Here is a 25,897-nt window from a genome sequence, read left to right as displayed (position 1 = left end):
GAGTTTGTAAGAAATACAGAGATATGTATTGTGTGTGAGATGTTCATTATTTGTATCAGAAAAAAAATCTCGGGTCTCTTTCATAAAACACGGCATTCCAATTCAAATCCACGGAAATAACAGATATTCAGTACAATAAAATAAAAGAGAAAAAAACTTAAAAATGTTAGTAAGCGATGAGCAATCATCACGGTGTTTATCCGTTTTCCTGAAAAACGGGTTCTCAATCTCAAACATTTTCCACCCGCGCCGCCCATTTCTCTTATGAAGAGCCATTGGCGTACGCAAAGGGGGAATTTGGGGTTCTAACCCTCCCCCCTTAAGCCAAGATTATAGTGTTATTTTGCCGGAAAAAACGTAAACCCCCCCCCCCCCCGGAAGGAAAAACAAATCTGAATCCCCCCCACCCCGATAAAATTCTGCGTACGTCTATGTGAAGAGCAGTTGTAAGAAAAGCATTTCTTTGAAAAACCTTTGTCAAGACCACTGCGAAGCTGCACCCCTAACAAAGGTTGGCGCGCACAGTTTGAGAACTCCTGCTAATCCATGAACGTGTTGACAAATCCTGGGCCATCATTCGAGGGGGGGGGGGCTTTTGAAAATACACTAAAAATGGTATATATACATACAAATATATATATATATATATTCGATACTCGGTTCGTCCTTGTCGGGAACTTTTCTGACGCGGAGTTACGATAGAAACGGCGACATGATCGCAGAAAAAGATTGCTACCCTCAGAGAGTCCCACACTTAGAGGGGAAATATATATATATAGAGCCTATAAATACTTATATTTCCTCCTCAACGGTCCCACACCGAGGGATTAAAAGTTAAGTGAATATAAAAAAGGCTGACGTTCAGAATCGGCAATAAATTATAGGTCACGGTTTAATTTGTCCTCGTGTGCAGAAAATGACCATGGTGTAACGAAATTGATCAGTTTCACTCATTTCGTTTCTGAATTGAAGAAAGAGATATCGCCTGTATATATCGCCTTTAATACACTATCCCAGGACCATCTTAACGCATGGGTCCGCCAATCACGTCCCGGAGGGCCTTCTCTGATGCATAGGTGGGGGGGGGGGGTACTCCCAGATAATGGGATCCATTGCTATGATAGATAGATAGAACCGCTCACAACCCCGGACTGATACAAAGCAACTTACTTCCGTTACCTCAAAAGAGGCAGAGTTGTGTCGGAAAAGGTCAGCAAAGATTTATAGAGGTGGCTCTCTCTTCTTGCCCCGTGCGTGCAAGTATCGAATCACTCGCGTCGTTCTCCACACGAAGACAGCCATCAACTCGATGCAACGTACAAGCCATTTGACTAAAATGGACAGCTGAATCAATTGATTAGGGAGAAAAATTGCAGGTGCGCCCAGTGACACACAAGGTCTGGAGACCGCAGCCTGGGATTTCAAAATAAGTGTGGAAAAGATTTGTGGGGGCAAATAATATTATATAAGAAGTTGGCATGTTGAAGTGGGAGAGATTTGAGAATGGTCTAAATACACAATGTGTACAATATATATATATATATATACAAAGCGCCTTCACTGTGATGGGAATAATCAGAGCCTCCTTTGACAATGCTGGGCATTAACATTTGAATATTAGTGAAGTGCCACTTGGGCATATGCCTCATTTTTCCACGCGGAAATTTAAGCGATTGACAAAGCTCGCATAATTTTTGGGCCCTTCTGATGAGGGCTTTGCCTGTGCCCTCCCCCTCCTCCCCCAGAAGCTGATTGTCGACGTTTCGACGAGATATCTCGCCTGTGATCGTAAAAGCGGTTAATCACTCATTTCACATGAAATGATTCAAATTCTTTCTTAACGAGAAAGAAAGAAAGAGAGAGAGAGAGGGATTTATATATAACGACTGGCTGATACGGAGATGAATTCAGCGAAAGAAAATTCAACTACCTACACGGGAAATTGAACCCATATTTTCTCACATGCAGGGCGAGCACTAGACCACTATGCTATAGAAGCAGCGAACTTCTATCCGTAGAGCTTGTAAGCGCTAAACGGGACCGTACATGCACAGTCGGACCTAACTCAGCTAACAGTTCGCATACACTAGATGGTGACTTATCTGAGGATGTCACTCACCGCTATTCATACAAAGCTTTTAACAACTGGCAAATGTGTAGTTGTTAAAAGCTTCCTGAATGAATTAAGGAAAGGAAATTCAAATGTCCTACGGACAAACGAACCCACGTGCTCTCACACGCCGGTTGAGGGTTGAAATTTCTTTCCAGAATTCATCTTCACATCAGCCTGTGCCAAAGTTCTGGCATTCATTCAGCCTGTTCTTATAAGCTTCGTATGACTATCAAGAATTACATCATCTTTAGAAAAGAGAGGCGTATCTGGAAAGCTATTCTGAGGTTGAAATAAATTAATCTGGCGCAAATGACAGTTACTCATTGGATTCATTTTGGAAATTTAGCTCTCAACGCAGTTGTTTAACTAAATCTTCAACATCTGCATCAACTAAAATGTTCATCAGCCGAATAGCGGTAAATTGTTTAATTCGTTCCCATGTATGGCCTGAAAATTCAAGATAAGTTTTATAAAACATCAAGAAAAACACGGCAAAAAAAAAAAAAGCTGAAATGAACAGTATCCTAATTGAATGAAAGAGAATTTGACACCCTTCCATACGAATATACCATAATAGACACCTGTAGTGTGGTGTTGCACGTACAGGTAACAAATTTGGACGATCTGTATTAGAAGCATCGGCGATAAATCTAAAACATCCATTTCTTTGTCCGTATATTAGAAGGGGGGGGGGAAAGACGCATATTTCTTCTTCGTGATCAACCACATAACCACACCATTTGCCCACACAAATGTGCTTGTTTAGTGTTTCACATTTTATAGTAGAAAGATGTTATGTGGAAGGGGAGAACGCAAAACCGGAATATAGAAAGAAAAACAACTTCCGTTCATGGGGGTCACAAATAGATGTTTTGTCAGCAGGGGCAAGAGCGCATTTTGGCGCCCATATGTAATGCTGAAGGAGGAATTGATTGGTGAAATATACGCCCCCTCTGGTTCGGCGCACGACCCACCTGCAACCCCGTAATTGCGGTCCTGCACAAGAAAGCTTCATGATGATGAGAAAAGAAGTAAAGAAAACAAAGGGAGCTGGAATGTATTTCTTCCATTTGCATTGGGAAGAGATCATCCCTGATCGTTGAGTTACAGGAAGATGGGATACTGAATATATATTCTTATTTTACACTGCATACACAACCCAGTTGGGTCCCCCTATATGTAATGTGGGCAGATCTGTCTCTTACATGTGGATGGAAAAGATGACCTAGAATTCCTACACTTTTCAATTTGATGCTTTGTACTAAAAGAATTTCTGCACTGAAACAAGAAAATTTTGTGAATGGACTCCTTTATTTTTTAATACATTTTGTATTAGCTTAATTTTCCGTTTTACATGAAATTGCCTGAAACACTTTCGAAAGACACAAACATGAGTATATCTGGAAAGTGAAGCAGTATATAAATCAATTGGGCTAGAGTGACAGTAATTCTAATGATTCTTGGCTGAGAGTTTCAGCTCTCAGGCTAATTTGACTTGTTAGGTTAGTAGTGCATCTGTATCAACAAAAATGTTTGTTAGACAAATTTGCATTGACTAACAAACATCAGCTAACAGTTGATGTGGAAATATTGCGAAGGAATTTTTGGTGGCCGAAAATTCGTAAGCCGAGGCATCACTATATAATAGGAAAATATTTGGTTGCTAGAAATACTCTCTTGATTCAAATAAATTATTTTGTCTAAAGTGGTTGCCCGTAAAAGCTGCAACACATTACTATGACGTGACATGGTGAATTCTGATTCGTGAGAATCACCATGTCAGAGCAGCACGTAGCGGCCTTAGGATACATTTTGTTATCAATTTATTGGCAATAACCAAGAGCCTAAAACTTAATGCATTTTTTGGAATCAGATTCATTTATTATTTCCCCCATTAACCAATTAAAATTTGATTAATTCAGAGGTGGTCAGCATTAATGACTGTGATAAAAAAAAAACAACTGAAAATCAAGAACAGATTAATTTTGGAAAGAAAATTCACGTCTCTATGAGGAATTGAACCGTCCTCATAGTCCAGGCAAGTGCTTTACAATTAAGCTACAAAGGACGGACATTTTCTTCCTTAGAGCAGTGGTTCCTGAACTTTTTTGAAGCATAATCCACCTCATATCAAGTGATCATGTGTGTGTGTGTCCCTTTTCCAGGACATTCTTTTTTTTGTTAATGAATGTGGTTTATTTATCATAACTAATGATGAATGAAATCAAATTATTTTTTATATTTCGTTAGCAGAACTGGTTTATTATACAATTTCAAAATACCCACTAGCTTTTTGCTTTTGATCCTGCAGCTGGTGTCATCAACATAGCGGCAAGTTTTAGGACGGAATGTGTATCACATTTTAATGGTGCAGAATGGATAACCAAACTCAGGGTTACCATGGCATCATGGGTTCAAACACAGAGCCTAGTGTAAATATATTTTCAGGTTCCTTTCATAGGAAGAATAATTTCAGTTGATTTTGTTATATAATTTTTGGATATTTATAACATTTTCATGGTTGTGTCACAGCCACCATTGCTATATTATATACAAAATCGTTTTTCAACTACAGAAATTACAGCGAGCACCCAGCAGGGTATAACCCTCACAATTTTTTTTACTGCCACCTCCCTTCTTCCCAATATTTTCTTTGATGACTTAACTTCATCAACAGAGCTTCATAAACAACACATTAGTTATTAATTGCTCATAATCTAAAATGTAGACATTACACCTACACCTTCACATACTACTCATTTTGTTTTTAATTTTTAAAAGTGAATACAAATATATTTGAAATATGACAGATTCTTTCTGAAACCCCCCTGTATAAATATTAACTTAATCTTGGTTATTGTACATGCAGAATTTGATAAAATTACATTATATGATAAAGTAAGTTTCTGTTCAACTGAGTTCAGACATTTTTTAGTTTTGATGTATTTTTACTTAAGCTGCGTAAAATCAAAATTAAAGAATCAAAATAAATTGTTCACGTTTTCATTTTGGAGAATCTCTCCGGAGTCCCCTAGCTTACCCCTGGCTGGTGACATACAGAGAGAAACGATGTCAGGTTTCACTGTTCATACAAAGTAGAAAAGATTGGATACTAAGCAGAGGTGGATTTTCAAAAGAAAATTCACATGCCTCTAAGGAAAATTGGACCACCAGCATGCGTAATATAAAAAAAAAATGTCACTCCTTCATAGGCAAATATGAGGGAAAGGGGGAAGACCCCCTTTGTTCAGCGAAAAGATTGTATTATCGGCACAGGTGGGGGGGGGGGAGAGGAAGGTGGACATCCCCCCTTCACTATGCACATAATCTTGATTTGCCCCCCCCCCCATCCCATTCGAGAAGCCTGTATCTGTTTATGGCCCTCTATAGCTTAATGGTAGGACACTAACCTGGACTATAGTTTATTCTCTGCAGAGGCATGGGAATTTTCTTTACAAAATCAATTTCTGCTTGACAGGCACTTTCATACTTTGTATCAACAGCGGAGAGTGACATAGTTTCTCTCAAGACATTGTTCCTGCTCTGCTTTCGGCCTGTTTACAGTGAATATTTCTTACAGAATCAATGAAAGTTCTTTGATTTTTTGGAACAGGACCCTATCACTCTTCGGCATCATCGACATCAAAGTTCCACTTTCTTTGTAAAAACTTGTGAAAAATTTTCTGCAAAAAATTGATAAATTGTTACACTTCTGCTCCATTTTTCTATTCAATTCAGCAAATTAAGATGTTTTTAATACCAGGATATACCTGGGAATTCAACTTGCAGATGTGCAGATAGTCAAACAAGTCTTCACTTCATTTCAAATTCAGCTCTATATTAATTTTTTTGCAGTCTTTGCGTAAAATCATTTTGTACTCAAGATAATAGAATTCAGAGAAATCTCCAATAAAAAACAAATACTTTCTGTGGTTTTCCGCAAATCATCATAATTCTGTACATTACGGTAGAAATCTGTAGCAACTGTGGGCATTCCATAGTAGTTGGTAAGAATGATTATGTATAATAAATAAAAAATAACTTTTTATATAAACACATTTTATTTTACATGTTTTTATACCTGTCTTTTTTTTTGTTTGTTTTTGGAGCTACAACACAAAATTTATAAAAGCATAGTTAACAATGTCGTACTGATTTTATAGTTCCAGAAAACAGGAAGTTTTACAAATGAATGATACGCAACTCTGTAAATCTATTGTAAGTATATATATGAATAGAGATAGTCACACAAAACTGAAAATAAGTGACATTTTTTATAAGAAAACAAACGGAGCACAATTTCCAGGTGATAAAATTTTTCTTTATGTGAAGATGTCTCTGTAACATAAGTCAAAAAAAGGTGAAAAAACAAAAAAAAACTTTACAAGAAATTCATATTTCTCCCCTCCCACGTCCATGTGAAGTACCTCTAACATGTCTTTTTTTCCTCCCAGATGCTGTTCTTTAACAGTAAAACTATTTACAGCAAGCTCTCAGTTTTTTCCCAACAGTTTATGAAGAAAAGACAAAAGAAAAAGAAAGCTTGCTTTACACAATTTTTACTGCCAACAAAAATTCTTACTATTCTCGAGTTTGTTCTGTTGCAAATAGCAAATACATTACACGCACACATACACTGTACAGTTCTTCATGCCACATATGTGTATATTTTCCTGAAATAGAAACAAAGAATTAACTGTAGATACTAAAAGATATTTCTGCAGAAATATGCACAACTCACATATTGTTATCTTTTTTTATTAAAAAAATTAACATGCAACCTTTGAAAAGAAAGTCCCAGAACCGTATTGTATGAAATAAAATATCTTACTAATCAACCAATGGACTGTTCCATTTAAATTTTCATACAGGCTGTCCCAAATTGTTTGCACAGCAGATATCTCAGCAACCGTTGCCCTTAGAATCGGAATTTTAATTATAAAAAGTTTTCAAATGATGTTGCAGCTACTTTGTTTGGGGAGTCATATACATCCAAAAATAAAGAAATTAAATTTTTATGCAGTCCCAGTGTGCTAAAAGTTCCAATTACTAGAACTTATATCCCACTCTGAAAGGTCATTTGTAAAGAATTTCATGTTTTTAAATGCAATATTTATCGAGATACCAAAAATATGAAATCATTATGTTTTGACACTTATTACTGTGTTGGCAAGTTTTCATTAGCTCAAAAGTTGCCATTTGTAAGGACTGCACATGAATGAGAGAATTCAACCATTTTATTTTTTTATTCACAATAAATAACAATTATGTTTTTTTGACAATTACAGAATTTTTACACCTTGAATTTGTGAACTACTCTCAATTATTGGCAACAAATGCTGAAAACTTCGAAATCAAATATCTCCATTACTATTACATTTAAAAATACGGTATGTAATTTTTCATAAATGACTTCTCAGTGCTCTATTAATATTTTACCGATCAGAGGTTTTAGCTCATAGGGTCCATATATTACCCTTGGGAAATTTAGGGCATTTTGAGTAACTGAAGGTCATTCAAAAACTTTTTGTAAGTGAAAGTATATTTTTAAAGTCAATGGTTGTAGAGATATTTGGGACAGCCTGTATATGCAAGATTTTGCAAGTAGCTTGAGAAAAATTGATTGGTTGTCTTCAAGCAAACTGACATTTTCAGTTGATCCATTGTATTTTTTGCTGGAATGTTGACAATCAACTGCAACCTATAAAATGGCTGCAATATCCCCGGAACATTCAGTAAATTTTAGACAGGTAAAAAAGAACGATGACATATCAAAACTGTATTGCAGATGCGAAATACTGCCACAAAACATTCTGAAGCTTTAAGACAAATTCTCCTTTCCCCACCAGAAAGTATCATAAAAAAGGAAGGCAACATAATTATATTAAAGACAATTATGTTAAGACTTAAGTTAAAAGCAACCAGTTTCTGGAGAAAACAGGAATTTTTCTGAGACTGCTCTCAAAGTTTTCAGCTGCTACAGAGTATCTAAGCGGCATTGATGAGATACCTTGCTTTCTTGAAAACTTTACATTTTAGCATTGACAAGCCCAGATATTGTGTAAAGTTTATTTCTTAATGTGGGAACACTTTTCCCTACATCCCTCACTTTGCACTTGTTGAAAATCGGAAAAAAGCCTGCTTCATTAAAAAAGACATTTTATAGGGAGTTTCTGTGAAGCCGCAGAAAGGGTTAAAATAGATATGAATTTAAAATCAATCTGATCAGTGGAAGATTAAGAACTATATTTTATGATTATTGCCAAACTACAGGCGCAAATTGATGATGATTGCTCTCTGGAGCAAACTGATGATAGAGGATATCCTAAAAGCACAATTTCATTTCGCTTGACTCTTTTAGACTAACACTGGAAACTAAAAAATCACAACCCGAAAACAGTCTTTTTGCAGTTGTGGGACATTTTGGGTTGGGAAGGGGGGAACCTACAGAGAACTGCATAAAAAATTCAGATGTGAAGAAATAAAACTTTTAAGGGAAACATGAGAAAAAGTGAGACTATTTTCAGAATCCACCAGAACTTGCAGTAGAACCAGGACCATCTTAATGCATTTGCAAATCCGACATGGCCAAGGGCCTCATATATATATGAAGCCTGGATCTGACATGATTTGAGACTCAATATGCAAATGCATAAGCTGTTACTTCCAGCTAAGTATGGAGCACAAAAGCATCACTTTGTGTGGGGAATCCATGAAATTGAAACATAGAAATCCCTCAAGAGGAAAACTGACTGTCTAAGGGTCCGGAGACTGACTTTACTTATGAAAAATTTTGTTTATTATAAATTTACTGAGAAACCAATAAGTAGAGAGGGTCTTATGTCTGAACACCCATGAGAAGAAAATATGGTTGGACAGGTGACATGGGCAAAGAAAGGTTAAGAAACACTGGACTAACTCATATAACTAATAAAATAATACCAATTCAAATAGTTAAAAAAGAGTGCAAGTATAGCATCATTCTTAATGAAAGATACATGAAGTATTTGATTATTAGAAAATGTTTATAATTAATAAATGTGTCATGTTGAAATATTTTCTCAGAAACACTGTATTGAATAAAAACTACACATTATGATATAAAAAAAAATCTTTAATAAAATTAAAAATCATCCATTACCTGTCCTCTGGCGTTCTCGCTAAATATTCTCTTTCTATTAATCCTTCGATCCTCTTCTTGATAATAACTGGACTTGGATAGAACCTCGACTTAAGTTGCTCCGTGACCTGTTGCAGAATTAAATAAGGAAAAATAATTTTTCAATAATAATTTATCAAAATTTCTTATTGAATAATAAAAAAAAAAAGTTGTATATGAATTTCATAGCCAAAATTATCACATAGGGGGATTATGACTAAAAGAAAAGACTTGTAAAAGTGAAAGAACAAAAGAAACAATTTAATGCTGCTTATTGGAATCACATTATCATCATTTGAGTATTGTTATATAATTTGCAAAGTACAGAACAGACCTATATCATAACACGGAAAATTTCATTTATAATTATCCAGATTTTGGTTTATATCATAAAATATATATTGTTTTGCACATTTTAAAGCTTAGGTTGGACCAGAATTTTTTTTAACCTTTAAGTTATTGTTAACAACCATAAAGACTACAATGTGATGTCAGAAGATGTACCCCCCCCCCTCCCTATTTCCGTAATTGATTCACTATGTCCTTTCTATAATGGAGCCAAATGCAAGGTAAAACAAATCCCCCTTTCTTCAGTTCTTTGTCAGTTGACCAGATTCATAGTTTGGATGAAAGACTTTCTCAAGGGATCTATGGAATGTACCGTACCTTAAATAATGTATCTTAATCTACATTGAACTGTGACTTTTCATTCTATTTTGACTTCTCAAAATGGCTGATGAAAAGATGGGATACGCGACCAACCTTTTTTTAAAAACCAAAGTACATTATTACAATGAATTTAATGTAATATTTGATTATCTTGTATTCCCTTCATTGTATCATAGAAAATAAAATTATTGCAAATTAAAAGAAATCAATTACCTCAGCTACTAAGACATTGTGGCTCATGCGTTTCCTAGCCTTCATTATTCGGACTATAGCAGCTTCAATCTTGAGAATAGTTAAGAAAGACAAACTATGGTCTAAAACAAAAGGTATTCTGAACATTAAACATTATACTTCATCATTCCTGCAGGCTATAGCAGGTTATGAAAGTAAAGACTAGACTTCTAATATTTCTGATTATATCAATTGAATGATTAAAAAAGTATTCCAATTAATCTTCCTTTGCTCAAATGAAGTGGGTGCAAAAAATGTTACAATTAGAGCTTAATGTGGACTGGTAAAGTGTTTCTCAAAGTGTGCGTTGTGGCTTTTAGGGGGCATCGTCAACCTTCTCAGTAACGTTGCAATGAGCAGAAAATATTCATGTGTGCCTATTTATGTTTTGAAGAGATTCTTTTATAAGTGAAAGCATTTATTAAATTATTCTGGGGAGCTGCGGAGATGAATCATAAATTGGGCAAGGAAGTAACAAGTGAGAAAGGTTTGGGAACCACTGACTCGACACTAGAAAAACCACGGCCGTCATTTCGACCGTTTTCAATCTTCTCACTTGATTTTCATGATGAACCAGATCGTTGAGAAGTCGCAATTTTATGACTTTTCCTAAAATGCTTAAATATTATACTGCCTAATGCAAATCATTGAATCTTATCTGAAGGCTAGTAGAGAGAAATTTGAGCACGATAGTTTTTCTTCATCAATACTTGCTGAAATACTGAAGCAGAATAATACTAAGTTATTTAGGTATAACAATAAAAGATTGAAAAGAACGTTTATATGAGACACGTTTGACGAGCTTACACATGTGACGTTACATTTAGTGTTTTTTGGGTAAGATAAAGGGAAATATTCTACTTTTAACTTTTTCTCAGCCACCCTGTTGGGCATTTTGCCTGTTGTGGCTTTGTATTTGTATAACATATTAAAATATATATTCTCAAAGTGAGAAAAATTTTTCTGAAACCATCGAGCTCTACAATGAAACAAAGTATATTGTTGAACAGAACTCTAAAGCATTCCATGCACATATCATCCATTTGCCGAAGTGCATTTTCTAGAACATTCAACTTAGCGTCAAGAAATACTTGGCTGATTAAAAAAAAAAAAAAAAAAGAGTGGGAAAGTTAATTTTTTTGCTGTTGAAATCAGCTAAAAAGCTTAGACCCCCCCCCCCTTATTTGCTCAACAATCAGAATTTTGCTAAAAAGTGCCATGGTACCAGGAAAAAGACAGCGATGTCAGGCCGCACTACGCAATAAACAAACATGCTATAAATTTTCAATGCGCGAAAAGTCTGTACGCTGAAAATGTGTTTCTAACATAATGAAGGTATTAAAAAGTGTAGAAAGTGTGATGTGCAAATACAATCACAATTATAATGTTTAGAATGTAAATATTTGTTTACTAGTTAGTTATTTTAACTATTTTTTTTTTACCAGCAACGAGGAACTTTTGGGTAGGTATTATACTTTTCAAACCTGAGCCACTGCCCATTAATTTTTTTTCCGAATGATTTGTGCTTATTGTATGATAAAATTGCCTTTAAAAAGAAAAGGGAAAATAATTAACTTAACTAGGTACCCTTACACACATGTCAAGTCTTAACTTGAAAAAAGAATCATTCAAAACAATTAAAAAGTAGGTAGATATGTGCCTTTGGCGTGAAGAGGTTGAAAATATAATTTATTTGAAAACTTTTTAGTTTTCACATTTTTACATTAGTCATTATCACATTAGTTTTTACATTTGAATGCTTACCTACACGCATATCTGCATTTAAACATGAAAAAAAACTTATAACAACCAAGGTTTTACAGTGAAACTTCTGGTCATTTTGACCGGTATCATCCTTCTATGTAGAAAGAAATGTCAGTCCTAGTGTTAATGTATTAAGAACAAATTGCAAGCCTTTTGCTCAAGTAAGCCTTTTAAAAAAAACAAACCACCTGTAATGGTCAAGGCTGACCGCGAGTAGAGTACGAGATCAAGGGAAGTAGTAGAACAAGGGAAGTAAGAACAAAGTAGTATTTGCGATGTCGTTCATGCAGTGGGTGTTGCTTTGTAGGCACAGTTTTACAAAAAAAAAAAAAACCAATGTAATTTCCTATTCCTTTCCTGTAAATAAATTTAGTATACTCAACTGTATGAGCCTACAAATTGTGTTGAAAAGTAATAAAATATAAAAAAGAAAAATAATAATAAAATTTAGTTTTCCTTACCCATTTAACACAGCTTCTAGAACAAATTATATGGGAATCTATCACAAAATAATCTGCAGTATGGAATTAGGGAGGAAGGGAGAAACAAAGCAAATTAAAGGATATTCATGCTTCCTGTCTTCATCCACTTTACTCCTCGTTTCTTTTCTCTCTGGTTCAGACTCGCCTTTTGCTGCAACTGTTGCAAAAAAAAAAAAAAATTACAAAAATGTCAGCATGATCATACAAGATAAGTAAATGCAACAATGTGTAAAATTTTAATTGAAACCAGTTTTTGTAAAACAAGTATTTTTCTTCAAATTTTTGAAAATCAAGTTAAATAGTGTGTGGAGCATCTATAATTCAACTTATATTGTTCAATTTTCATATTTCTCTTGTTCCATATACAGTTGAACCTTGATTAACTAAGTTTTGGGTTATGAAGTTATGATTTAATAAATTGATTTAAAAAATTAGGTGCAGTAAAATGACCTGTAAATAAAATGTATTTTGCCACAAACTTTGTTCAAAGAATGCTGCAGTACTTAATGAGAGCTCTGTGTTATAAACATAAACACTAGACTTGTGTTTTTCCCAAAATGAGTGATATGTTCTTTTTTGAGGGGAAAGGTATAGAAGCTGCGGATACAGCTTTGGCTTAGCCAGGAAATGGGGTAGAATAGGAATTTTTATTTCTCCTGAAAAGGGGAAGATCAGAAAAAAAGTTTGCAAGACGTTTTAATTGCAAGACCATGAAAAAAATCATAAACTTTCATTCATCAGCACCATGGAGCTGAATTTAAGAATGCTTAGTGAGAGAAAGAAGACATTAAAAGATTATTTTTTATAGTACTCAATGCAAAGTAATCTTTGGAGTGACAGATTTTAAATAAAACATTACAATACTTTATGAAACTTTATATTCATTTGATTTTTTTATTGCAATGAGCAATGATTATAAAAAAAATTGAAATTAAGAATTTTAATTGATAGGCTATTAAAGTTTTCTTAAGGAAAGCATGGAGCCATATATGTTTTTCTTGAACATGAATCATTGAAGTAAGAATGATTCGCTCCAGTAAGAACTTTTGATTGCACATAAGTGAAAGTTTTCACCAGTTATTTTCAAGCCTATAACCAGTGATCTCGCCCATTAATTTTCCTGTATTCTACCATGTTGTCATAGCCACATGACTGGTTAAAGGCATGTTGTACATTCTATGTTAACCTTCAAACACTATCTTCTAATCTGGCCTATATCTACACAACCAATGTTTTCCTCCCATAGAAAATGTAACCCTACTCAGAAAAACAAATGTAGACTAAGAATATTATATGCTCAATAATTTTAGGGCACAAATAACATTTGAAAAATTGTGTGTTTTAATCGCATGTTCACAAAATAAAAACTATGAAATTAATGTAAAGCACAAATAAATTTATAACACGATGCATAAAAAATCCTGCATTCATTCTAATAATTCATCCCAGATTCACAATAGACAATAAAAAATACAAGTAGATAAACATTTGAAAACGTGTTTCTAATATAACACTGAAAGAACCTAAATGTATTGTCATTTCTTTTTTTCACATATCACTAAATACTTTTTTACCAGTTTAATTCACGAGATAACTACATGTAATTATTATTTTTTTAGCTCTTTCCAACTTCATTAAAAGCAATTTGATTTTTATAAAAAGAAAAGCAAATCAAAAACAACGCATGAAAATATAAAACTGGAAGTGGAACAAATAATGATTAGACCTGCTTGAATTTTCACTCTGTGAAGTCGAGAGGTAAAAGAATCATTCACTATGAAACAATGTGACTTCTCTGAAAAAATAAAGAATAACATAGTTATGCTAATAATAAAGATAAAAAAAAGGAAGAAATTGAATAACCAGTGTTAAAGCAATTTTTAATTTAAATGCGTACAACCAAGATGATTAAAATTCTAAAAAAAAATTATGTATTTATCAATATGTAATGTGAATATTTAATGATTTTAGTTAGCAACAAAACTAGAAAAATTGTATTTCTCCCAAGCATGATCAAAATCCATCAAAAAAAATCAAAGCCAGAAATCAAAGGCATGACAAAAACAAAGAATACCAGAAAAATTTGATTTCTTACCAATCTCTTTGGTCTTTGGTGATTTTATGAGGATTCGTTGGCTGGATTTTCCCATAGCCAGTGACTGGAGGGCACGGATTAAATCCTTATCAGGAATATCTGTCTCACTCGATATTTCCTATAATGGGATAAAAAGGAGACATACATAATTTCAAAATGGAAGCATTAATAATTATGATTTTTGAAACTGTTGATTATTCAATTCATGAGCAGTATGTTTAAAACTTTATTTTTAAGACATTAATTAAACTAATTACTACTTAAAAATTCTCTACAAATTTTTTAATGAAACATCCATTGAAGCAGAATTATTTTTAAAAAAAGGATAAAATTAAAAGAAGGAAACAAGGAAAAAACCAATGCTCCATTCAAACATATATTCTGATGTCTCAAACACAAAATAATATATTCACCATGAAGTTATAAAAATGTTTATGCATCTGAGATACATTCATCACAAAATTTTAAAAAAATCTGAGTCAAATCAGATCAAACATATTGGAAAGAGACTGTAAACGAATGGAAGCTAGGTTAGTGCCTCTATTGATCATACATGACCTGGAGATAGCTATCGCGGAAGAGTAAACAACGTTTCACAGAGCTCCAAGATAACCTCATTGCTTTCATAGTAAAATGACTTGAATCAGTTTTTTAAATTTATGGGGAGAAAACAAATTTTAACCCTTTAAGCAGCACTGACTAGATATCTCACCTCCAGAAAAGCCTCTTATTTTAGCAATAACAAGTCCAGGTATTTTGCAAAGTTGATTGCTCAATAAAAAATTTTTCCCTATACCTCCAGTTTGCACTTGCTGAAAATCAGAAAAAAGCCTACTTCATAAAAAAATGATAAGATATTTTGAAGGGGGAGGGTTCCAGTGATTTCTGATTGTCGCTTAAAGGGTTAAAAGAAGATTTGTTATCCATCAATAACTATTTTCTTTTTTTACAGGCATGCATATTTATGCCTCTGAATTTCTTTACATATTTTTGAGATAGTGTCTTGTATGAAGCAAAATGTCAAGAGACTGCAATAATTTTCAATTTTATAAAGATACACATCAAAGTACTAATAATCAATGACACTATCTTTTGTTTGTGTCTCATATAGTATTCATCTTAGGCAGGTTTTACTGTACATATACAGGGTGTGCTGTAAATGCTAATGCAGTCTGTATGTCATCAAAGATATTGTTTCAACTTAGAAAATGCTCAAAAGACATTAAAAAATTACCATGTATAAGTTTTGAGAGTGAAACAAAATAAAAGAAATCAAAATTTTTTCAGTTCCCCAACTTCCAATTGGAAAGTTGCTGCCCTCGTCTTTCTTGAGGCCAACAGAAAATTTCAAGTTTTCAAGGTCAAAATTTGCTGAGATATTTGAATTCAAAATCAGAAAAAAGTTGGGAAAGAACAGCATAAATAAAGGAAAGGAGCACTGTCTATTAGTTTTTGCTATTCTTTCATAACTTTTCTTCGATGTTTGAATTTAAATATCTTAGCGATTATTACTCTCAGAAACATGGAATTTTTTTCTGTTGGCCTCGAGAGATTCAGGGCAACAACTTTCTAATTGGATGTTAGAGGACAACGGGACCATATAAAAATTTTGACTTTTTATGTTGTTTAGCTATATTTTCACTCTCAAAACCGGCACAGGATAATTTTTGAATGCCTTTTGAACATTTTTTAAATTGGAATCATACCTCTACAATGGATGGTAGATGAGACAAAGGCCCCACCATTAACAATTACAGGACACCCTGTATATTTGCTAACACATACTGTGCACTAAATTCCAACTGAAATTAAACAAGGTTTTATTCCTGAATTTGCTTTCTTTTCTATGTTTCCAAAATGAGGGAATAGTCTTATGCATAAGATTAAATCTTACTCATTTATTATGATGCTTACCCTTTATTCACCCAAATATTGGGGATCATATTGCAGTTGGATAAATATGGTATATTCCCCCTATTTATATCCATGGCTGTCTCTTAGAATTTTACTGACCCTTTTTGCATGCCTCTCAAATTTTTTGGTGGGTTGAGGGAGTGTGGCATTATGCCACAAGATTGTAGTGTATATAGTACAATGATCTGTCAATGGTCGGATAGAAAATGAAAAGCACCATATTTGCTCCGGCAAGCTTATTCAATATTTCCCTAAAAATTGTATACTTCATTGAAGGAAAATGCCAATTGAGGTGATACAAGAAACAATATAATCATAGCTTAAGCAGAAACTAAACTGTGATTTTATAAATCAATATTAAATGGTTATACACTTGATTTTTTTATATCATAGATTCAAAACTTACATTTTTTTTTCATAAAAACCTTGAAACAAAAATGTTGGTTGATGCAGGAAAAAAAAAGCTCATAAGCTTAGGTTTAAATTAGTGTTTTCCAAAGTGGGCAATATAGCCCCAGGTGGATGATGGAATGGTCCGTAGGGGGGGGGGGGGCGATAAAAGCTAGATTTAACACAGGATCCTATGGATTCACTTGAGTTGGGGGCGTTGAAATGAAAAAATTCTAATGAAGGGGGCGATGGAACAAAAAAGTTTGGGAAACTATGGTTTAAATCAAAGATACAAGTTGCCTACAACACATAATGTCATTGAGTTACTTGCCTCGTATGTCATCCTTTCCCGAGTGCTAAAAAGCATCAAAACACACATCTGATAGGTAGAGACTTGAATGATGTGCTTCCGTGGAGAGGTTGAACTGGCCGCTGGACTACGCTCAACAATCATATTATTGACAACTGGTTCTTTTGACGACTCCCCTTCTTCCTTTCGAGGCCCATAAAAAACAGCATTCAAATCAACTGAACCAAGCTGTGGCTGCAGAGTGAGCTGTCTGCCAGAATGTTTAGCCAGATAGAACCTGCATAATAGATGAAATAGTTGTATTTGTAAACAGAAAGAGCAGTGTGCATAAATATTGTAATTCATACATCAAGAAATCCTATGCTTGATGCTAAAAGATTATGCTTGAAAATGTCTCCAGAAACTTCATTTTCAAACGATGGTCTGCCAAAGTGTGGCTAAAAAAAGTAAAGCTAAACACACATGGTGAATGCTAAATGCACCCAGGCAGTTATTGATTAGATTACCGTAAACATATTTCAAAATTATAAAGGATGATTTACATTGAAAATAATGCAAGTGACTATGCTTAAAGCAGCAATTAGATATGGTTTTTTTTTTCAGGAAAAAAGATCAAAATGTGATTTAATTTTACCTTTTAAAAGCTTCAAAAGCATTGCGAGCAGCTGTAGGAATATTACACTTTGGTGTAGCTGCTTGCGTAGGCCAAAAACCGGTGGTGAGAACTCTCACATTCAAATCTACACTGTACAGGTTGGCCTAAAAAAACATCAAAACAAGCTTAATTGTTAGCAATTATTTCACAGAAATGATATCCTAAATACCAAAATTTACAGAATTAGAAGAATGAAGTGATGAAGAAACTATATAAGTAAGGTGATTTGATGTATAAAATGTGAGATAGGTCTTAAATGCATTAATTTAACACATCTTTTTACTACCAAACAATATGATTAAAGCAGTGGTTCCAAATTTTATGTGCCTAGGAAAGCATGTACAGTAACTTGTTGCAAAGACAGCACAGCCAAACGTCCAAATTTATTTCCAAAAAAAAAGAAAAAAAAAAAGACTACTTTATTAACTACAACATATCAGATGTAGTAGTTAATGAAGTAGCAGTTGTTAGCAACAACTTGTTAGTCCCTTCCGGATACCAAGGAAAAGCATGGCAGGCACAGAATTGAAGACCAGTGACATAAAAGGAAAAGTAAGGAAAAACTCACCAAACCAAGAAAGCACTGAAGAGTGCTTAACGATAGTTGCTAATTTTGAGAGTATTGATAATTAACCCTCTCCCCGCATTATAGGATCAAGAATTTTTAAAATTTTTTAGCATATCTCAACACTTGCCAGATGGCATTATTTTTTAGAAATAAGCATAGATGGTGCTTGTGACTGGCAAAAGGTTGAAGAACCTTGTGTAAATCATGCCTAGTATAACGGATTCACTGGTCCTTAAAAAAAACCACATTTTCTTGTACAATGTAAATTTCAATCAACTTATGAATTGATAGAAAATTAATTGATAGAAAATAGTATATACTTACACCACTTATCTGAATGTGTGATTTGAATTCTTCCATCATTGTATTAGAGACAGACATATCTTTGAACATCCCTTCTAATTTTGACGTGAACTGACAGCCACATTCAGTCTAAAAAAAAGTTTTTTGATGTGTATGAGGCTAGGTTTGATAAATATATTTAAAATATATCAGCAACTAATAAAAATGATTCCAAAATATTAAATGATATTGCCTAAACTAGTGATAGGCAAGCTGCAACCCGCTGCAGATTTCAAAATAATAGTACGGAAATTTTCACTTTGTGTTTTAAAAAATTCATTTAACCCTCAGAGTGCTGAGGGTTTAACCCCCATCATTCAGAGATAATCTGCATAGTAGTGTGCTTAATCATCAGGGGATGACTACAAGTTTTTTTTAAGATGAAATTCTTAAAATGACTATGCTAGATGTAAAGATGGTGTAAACACACACACACATGAATATATTCTAGTTTTTTTGAATTAATTTCACTATTTTCCAACAGGTTTGCTTGTACTGAATTGGATGGGTGTACATTGTTGAGCAGTGGTAGAGTGCTTGCCTACCCCCAATCACAATTTTGTCTATGATTGTGGCAGGGTTGTTTGGTTTATAATTTTTTTCCTTGAAAAATATCATATTGGTTCATTATTAGCCAAGAAAATTTTTTATTCTTACATTTTATATTTTTGGGGACATTATGATGGTATATCTTTAAACGGTATAAGGTGGTTATAAGTAGTTTTTTCCAAAAAGTCTAATAAAAGTGGCCTAAATGCATATATTTTTTTCATATAAAGTAATATACAGAAACCAGAATTTCTCATTCTTACTGCATTTTCTAACCTTTGGCTATATTCTGATGCTCTATTTTTAGCAAATTCATGAATAAGGATTGCATTACACATCTAAATGTAGTAGTGCATTATCTCACAGGTTTTTTTTTGTTTTTCCTTCACAAAGAAGCAGCAACAGTAGTGACACCATCATGCTAGGGGCACACACAGGTGGTCTTATAATCCAATAAAGACATCAGCTGTCCCTAAAGGACAAAGACTCATACTAGTAGTTACATTACCCCAAAGACATTTTCATTTCCTTTCCCATAAGTACCACCACAACTCATACTGTATATCACCCAGTCTTAATATATTCAATAATTTTTTTTATACTTTCACCATTAAGCCCAGTTAATCAAGGTTCTACAGTATAGCAGTAACAGATTTACGAAAAAGTAATCGGCTATATACAGGGTGATTAGAATTTTAAGTTTTGAACTACTGGTTAGAATGACTTAAAAATTTACATGGATACTCCTGAAGCAATGAAAATTTCTTTGGCAAAAGAAAAGAAAAAAAGTGAAAAATGTGCAAGTAGATGATGCTGTACTTGGCCAGCAGGATACCATTTTATGTAACCACATCATTTCGGCACTTCAACAACATCAGTGTGTGGATAGTACAACTTTTAACAAGATTCAGATTGCAATACCAGCAAAGCAGCTACTGAAGGACCATTTTAACAATATGACAAGGATGACATGACACTTGGTCGTCAGTTCATTTGACCTTAACCCTTGCAACTTTTGGCTTTGGGAATACCCAAAAATGTTATGTGTAGTGGTCGAATTGCAAGCACATCCATGTCATGACCATGACATACTCTGTTGTTGAACAAGCATTTTTTGGGCTTTCACCTCATAGCCAGAACACAGTGGACAACAACATTTCTTAAATAAGCTGTAATTTTATTTGTTCAATTACTTTATTTTTGTAATGTTTCCATGAATTATGAAATCATGCAATGCTAATTAAGTTACCATTTTGTCCTGACTGGCTGTCATTTCCATTCTGGGAGCAAATTTCCCCCGTGTTGGATGAGTAGTGTCGTTAGTTTTACATTTTTAAATATTTTTCCCCCTTTGCCATTTAAAATTCTATTGCTTCAGGAATATTCATGTAAATTTTGAAGTCATTCTGATGATGGTTCTTTTTTTAAAGTGTTTTGAAATCAAAACTTTAGTTATAATCACCCTGTATTGTAAATTGTTGCTAATTAACCTGCATTCATTAAATACACTGCTGGCCACCGTAAATGCAACACCCTGAAGGAAGCATGCAAATAATATGAAATTTACAACATGCATTAGCGGAGGTAAGATATACAAATGATTAGAATTTCAGCGCAGATGCACATCACGCGCGCCTGTGGCGCCACTTCAAAGCGCTATTTAAGGCTTGGAGATTTCGACGATTTGAAGTACGGCAATTGTGTTTTTCTTGTGGTTTTTTCAAAAACACGATCAATTATGCCTCGTAGAAAACAGCGATCATCTTTTGATCAAGTATCCGAGTTCGACAGAGGAAGGATAGTGGCCTACCGAGATTGTGGATTATCTTTCAGGGAAATCGGCAGTCGTGTTGGATGAAACCAAACAACTGTAATGCGGATATGTGATCGTTAGATGCAGGAGGGTACGACGGACCGACGTGTTCGATCGCATCCACCTCAGTGCACCACTTCACGTGATGACAGGCGTATTGTGCGTATGGCAGTGAAGGATCGCTCAGCCACATCACGAACCATAGCACAGCACATTCAGTCTGTACCGCATCATCCAGTGTCTGCGCGTACCATTCGACACCGTTTACAGCAGAGTGGTCTGTCCGCAAGACGTCCATTGCTTCGTCTACCCTTGACGCAGAACCACAGATGTCTCCGCCGCCAATGGTGCGATGAAAGAAGGATGTGGACGATACAATGGAATGAAATTGTCTTTACTGACGAGTCACGCTTCTGTTTGCAACACCACGATGGTCGGATTCGAGTCTGGAGACACCGTGGAGAGAGGATGCTGAACAGCTGCATTATGCACCGCCACACTGGTCCTGCACCGGGTATTATGGTATGGGGCGGTATTGGATATCACTCTCGCACTCCTCTAGTACACATTGCCGGTACTTTAAAAAGCCAGCGCTACATCTCCGAGGTGTTGGAGCCAGTTGTCCTTCCTTACCTTCAGGGCTTGCCCACAGCCATATTTCAACAGGATAATGCGCGACCACACATGGCACGCATTGTCCAAAGGTTCTTCGTCAATCGCCAGATTGAATTGCTTCCCTGGCCAGCTCGCTCTCCGGATCTTTCGCCGATAGAAAACATGTGGTCCATGGTTGCTCAACAATTGACCCAGATTACATCCCCAGCTGCCACACCAGATCAACTTTGGCAACGCGTGGAAGCTGCTTGGTCTGCTATACCCCAAGAACACATCCAAAGTCTCTTTGAATCAATGCCGAGGCGTGTGGCAGCGGTGATCTCCAACAATGGCGGCTACTCTGGCTACTGATTTTGGCAGGAACCACACTTCACAGAAGTCTATAAATTTAATTATATGATGCTTGGTCAACATGTTATCTACAAAATAAATATTGTTGCGATATCTCTTGTCTTTCTTGGTGTTGCAATTTGGGTGGCCAGCAGTGTACATTATATTCACCTAATTTTATCACAGTTTTAGCAAAATAGCTTCCTAATTAAGTATACTGAAAGTAACTGGAGAAAAACCCTTATATTACATTGTTAATAATAACATTAAAAATTTTCAAACAAAGTAATTCATTGAGTTAAGCAAAAAAATAATTAAATTGCATAAGTGGATTTTTGTTAAAATATAAGAAATATTTGTAGATTAATTAATATGGGAATTGTGTTAATTAAATTAATTAATATAGGAATTGTGTTAATTAAATTGATAAACATTTTATTTTAATTAATTATTAGAAGTTTGAATGATTTTTCAGAAATTTTATCGTTTTTAATGCTTAAAAACCCAAAAACCCTGGTTTTTTGTTGCTTTTTCTACCAACCCTGGATTGTGGGTTCAAATGCAGATTCTCTGTTGAAACACTTTTTTTTGGGATTATATTCAACTCACAAGTCTGAATTTGATTGCCATCTATTTTTCACAAAAAAGTCAACTGAAAAAAAGGAATTTTTTTTACTCAGCTGCACCGAGAGCAGCTATTTCCACATCCTAAGTGTTAAAGGGAAGGATATTATTTTTCGCATATGGAAAATGTAGTTAAAAGGATTTAATAGAAATTGATTTAAAAACTTTTGCACATGAAAACATGGAGAACATGGAATGAATATGCAAAAATTTATTAAATAGTTAATTTTTCAAAGTTGTAAAGGATAAACCACTGTCCATCATTTGCAATGAAACTGTGGCAACCTTTAAGTATACAACACATTCCTGTACTTGATTTCTAATCATAAAAAATCCAATTAGGAATCAATGTCTAAATATGTGCGATCCACCAAAAATTTTGTTTTTTTGGCCCGCTCCTAAAAAAGTTTGCCCCTCACTGACCTAGACATTGAAACCAAGAACCATGTTTGAACTACAACTACACATCTTAGGCAACGATTTCAAAAAAGTGTTTGTAGATGCGTGTTTTGTATGCATAGTCATTAACTTTTAGATTTGAAACAATGCTATGTTGAAATGCATGTATAGATGAATGTATGGATTGGAATTTTGTCACATACATTAGTCTTATATAAGGAAAGCCTGCACCTTTATGCAAGTTGGGAAATCGCAGAAAAAAACTGCAAATGTCCAGTAAGTTATTAGCTAAATGCCATATAAATGATGGGATCCAGCTCTGCTGTTTTGGCTACATCTCCTCGCATCTATCAGACAGATGCCAAAAAAATAAAATAAAAATCACAAATAAACCACATCCCAACAGATATTACTGGTTCATGATTTGAAGAATTTTGCAGCAAAGAGCAACAGGGAGGCAATATGGTTTCCCTTTTGGGCTTGCTATTTGCATGCAGAACAGTCTTTTCTTTCTCTCTAAAAAAAACCTCTACTGCTGTGGAATATTTACATATACTAACAGAAGTAATAACATCAACTCAATATGGACCAAAGTGAAAACTCCAAAACGCAAGAGAGGATGGATCTTTTTGCAAGATCAGAGGAACTATTTTCAACAAATAGCTTGATTGACCAAACACTATCCAAAATATATGGGGAGTCAGCCGAGTGAGCTTGTTTATGAAATAACAATTTTTTTCAGAGATTGGAATGTGAAAAAAAACTCCATTAATTGGTGATATAAGTTATACTTAACCTCATTAGCTTAATTTTGGAGATGCCTGAACATATATTTGAGCTTGTACAACTAAACTGAAAAACCATAAAATATTGAACATTTTTTTATTTCCAACAATTTAACTATTATGACATGAATGTCGCTCTCCACTTGTCAATACAAGATATACAGAAGACTGGATGTTGTGAAGATATTTATTATTTGAGATGTTAAATTTTTTTAAGGAAGGAAAAAAAACTCATCTCTGCCTCTACCGGGAGTCGAACCCGGGTCCCTCGATTGCCGGACGAGTGCTCTGACCACTAAGCTACAGAGGAGATAGAGATTTTCCTTCGCTAGAGCGTATATATGCCGAACGGAACCGTGCAATGGACGGTGAAACCGATCAGCTAATAGCTCATGGACGACGAGCCATGTCATATATATAGCCCTCTGGTGGCTCGTCGTCCATGAGCTATTAGCTGATCGGTTTCACCGTCCATTGCACGGTTCAGTTCGGCATATATACGCTCTAGCGAAGGAAAATCTCTATCTCCTCTGTAGCTTAGTGGTCAGAGCACTCGTCCGGCAATCGAGGGACCCGGGTTCGACTCCCGGTAGAGGCAGAGATGAGTTTTTTTCCTTCCTTAAAAAAATTTAACATCTCAAATAATAAATATCTTCACAACATCCAGTCTTCTGTATATCTTGTATTGACAAGTGGAGAGCGACATTCATGTCATATATATATAGCCCTCTGGTGGCTCGTCGTCCATGAGCTATTAGCTGATCGGTTTCACCGTCCATTACACGGTTCCGTTCGGCATATATACGCTCTAGCGAAGGAAAATCTCTATCTCCTCTGTAGCTTAGTGGTCAGAGCACTCGTCCGGCAATCGAGGGACCCGGGTTCGACTCCCGGTAGAGGCAGAGATGAGTTTTTTTCCTTCCTTAAAAAAATTTAACATCTCAAATAATAAATATCTTCACAACATCCAGTCTTCTGTATATCTTGAATTTAACTATTGCCTATGATTGGCAATTTGCCTATAGTGGTTTCAGATTTTGTATTTGATTTTTGGTTAATGCGTTTTCTAAAATTTTCAAGTCTAAAATAAAGTTTACGCTTTCGCATTAATAATTATTCAAATATCTTGCCTGTTTTGCTCTTTACTTCTGTGAATGCTTGCTCTTATTATAAGCATAGTTATTTATATATGTTCTACTTTCTTGGGACTTTTATAACAAAATGAGAATTTGGCTGAATCATGATTTTTTTTAAAATTTTTCTTTACTTATTTCAACATGAAATTTTTTTAACTGAATGCTAAAAAAGTGTGGCAAAAAAGTTTCAATCTGTGATTCTCATGTATTGCAATATATTATCATTCCCCTCATGCCAGAAGCATGAATGTGGAAATTTCCAAAACTCTGGAAATGACGTTTGAATGTTTACTCCACCCACGTTACTTTATAAGTATCATTTTTCCTAAAATGCTTTGCAACGCAGATTTCAATAGGGGTTAAACATTCATGTTATGTTTCTGGAAAAACTTAGATAGCAAAATATGAGATCCAACCAGCTGATAAATCCAAAAAGTGAAAATTTGCACATTTATACTTCTGGCATGAGGGGGACAATATGTGTATAGAACAATACATAAAAATAAAGGTAAAAACAGGCAAAAAGCTAAAAAAATGATTAAAATTAAAAAAAAAGTTGAGAAACTGAGTTAACATAATTTTCTGATGTGAAATGTCAATATAAGGTAGTTTCCCAAAGTGGGAAATATTGCCCCTGGGAGCAATAAAATGATCGGGAGGGATAGGTTGTCCATGTATAATATGGGATCCTATGTTTGTTTTAGTTGGAGGGGAGGATGAGAAAAATATTTTTTTTGAAGAAGGGATGATGGAACAAAGAGTTTGGGAAACTATGTTTTAAGTGATACGTAGTGCATATTATACTTGTATTCCATGGTATGATAAATGATTTAAGAAGTTGCTCAAAAATCTTTTTCCCCCATTAACATTTGTAATCATATCACTATAAAAAAAATCATGAACCACAGATTTCCCTACCCAATAGACATATGAATAAAAGATAGGATTCAAATC

At 34.6% G+C, this 25,897-nt stretch overlaps 1 protein-coding gene across 1 annotated transcript in view; it reads right to left on the bottom strand.

Moving 5' to 3' along the window:
- Positions 1-6,170: 6,170 nt before the first annotated feature.
- Cul3 (cullin 3) overlaps positions 6,171-25,897 on the bottom strand; it is a 51,593-nt gene continuing 31,866 nt past the window's right edge. Inside the window, exons 11-19 of the mRNA XM_089252623.1 lie at positions 18,675-18,782; positions 17,762-17,886; positions 17,149-17,404; positions 14,514-14,631; positions 14,145-14,213; positions 12,504-12,575; positions 10,155-10,225; positions 9,255-9,361; positions 6,171-6,786 (exon numbers count right to left, since the gene is read on the bottom strand). Of these exons, the coding sequence (XP_089108749.1) occupies positions 6,762-6,786; positions 9,255-9,361; positions 10,155-10,225; positions 12,504-12,575; positions 14,145-14,213; positions 14,514-14,631; positions 17,149-17,404; positions 17,762-17,886; positions 18,675-18,782 (951 nt within the window). The 3' untranslated portion in view covers positions 6,171-6,761. The remainder of the gene's footprint in view (positions 6,787-9,254; positions 9,362-10,154; positions 10,226-12,503; positions 12,576-14,144; positions 14,214-14,513; positions 14,632-17,148; positions 17,405-17,761; positions 17,887-18,674; positions 18,783-25,897) is intronic.

Source organism: Pholcus phalangioides, unplaced genomic scaffold, assembly GCF_987345545.1.
Source record: "Pholcus phalangioides strain wild (caught in Gottingen) unplaced genomic scaffold, Ppha-v1.0 ptg000030l_1, whole genome shotgun sequence".
Lineage (NCBI taxonomy): Eukaryota > Metazoa > Arthropoda > Arachnida > Araneae > Pholcidae > Pholcus > Pholcus phalangioides.
The sequence above is the reverse complement of the archived record's forward strand: the minus strand, read 5'-3'. Positions and strand labels throughout refer to the sequence as shown.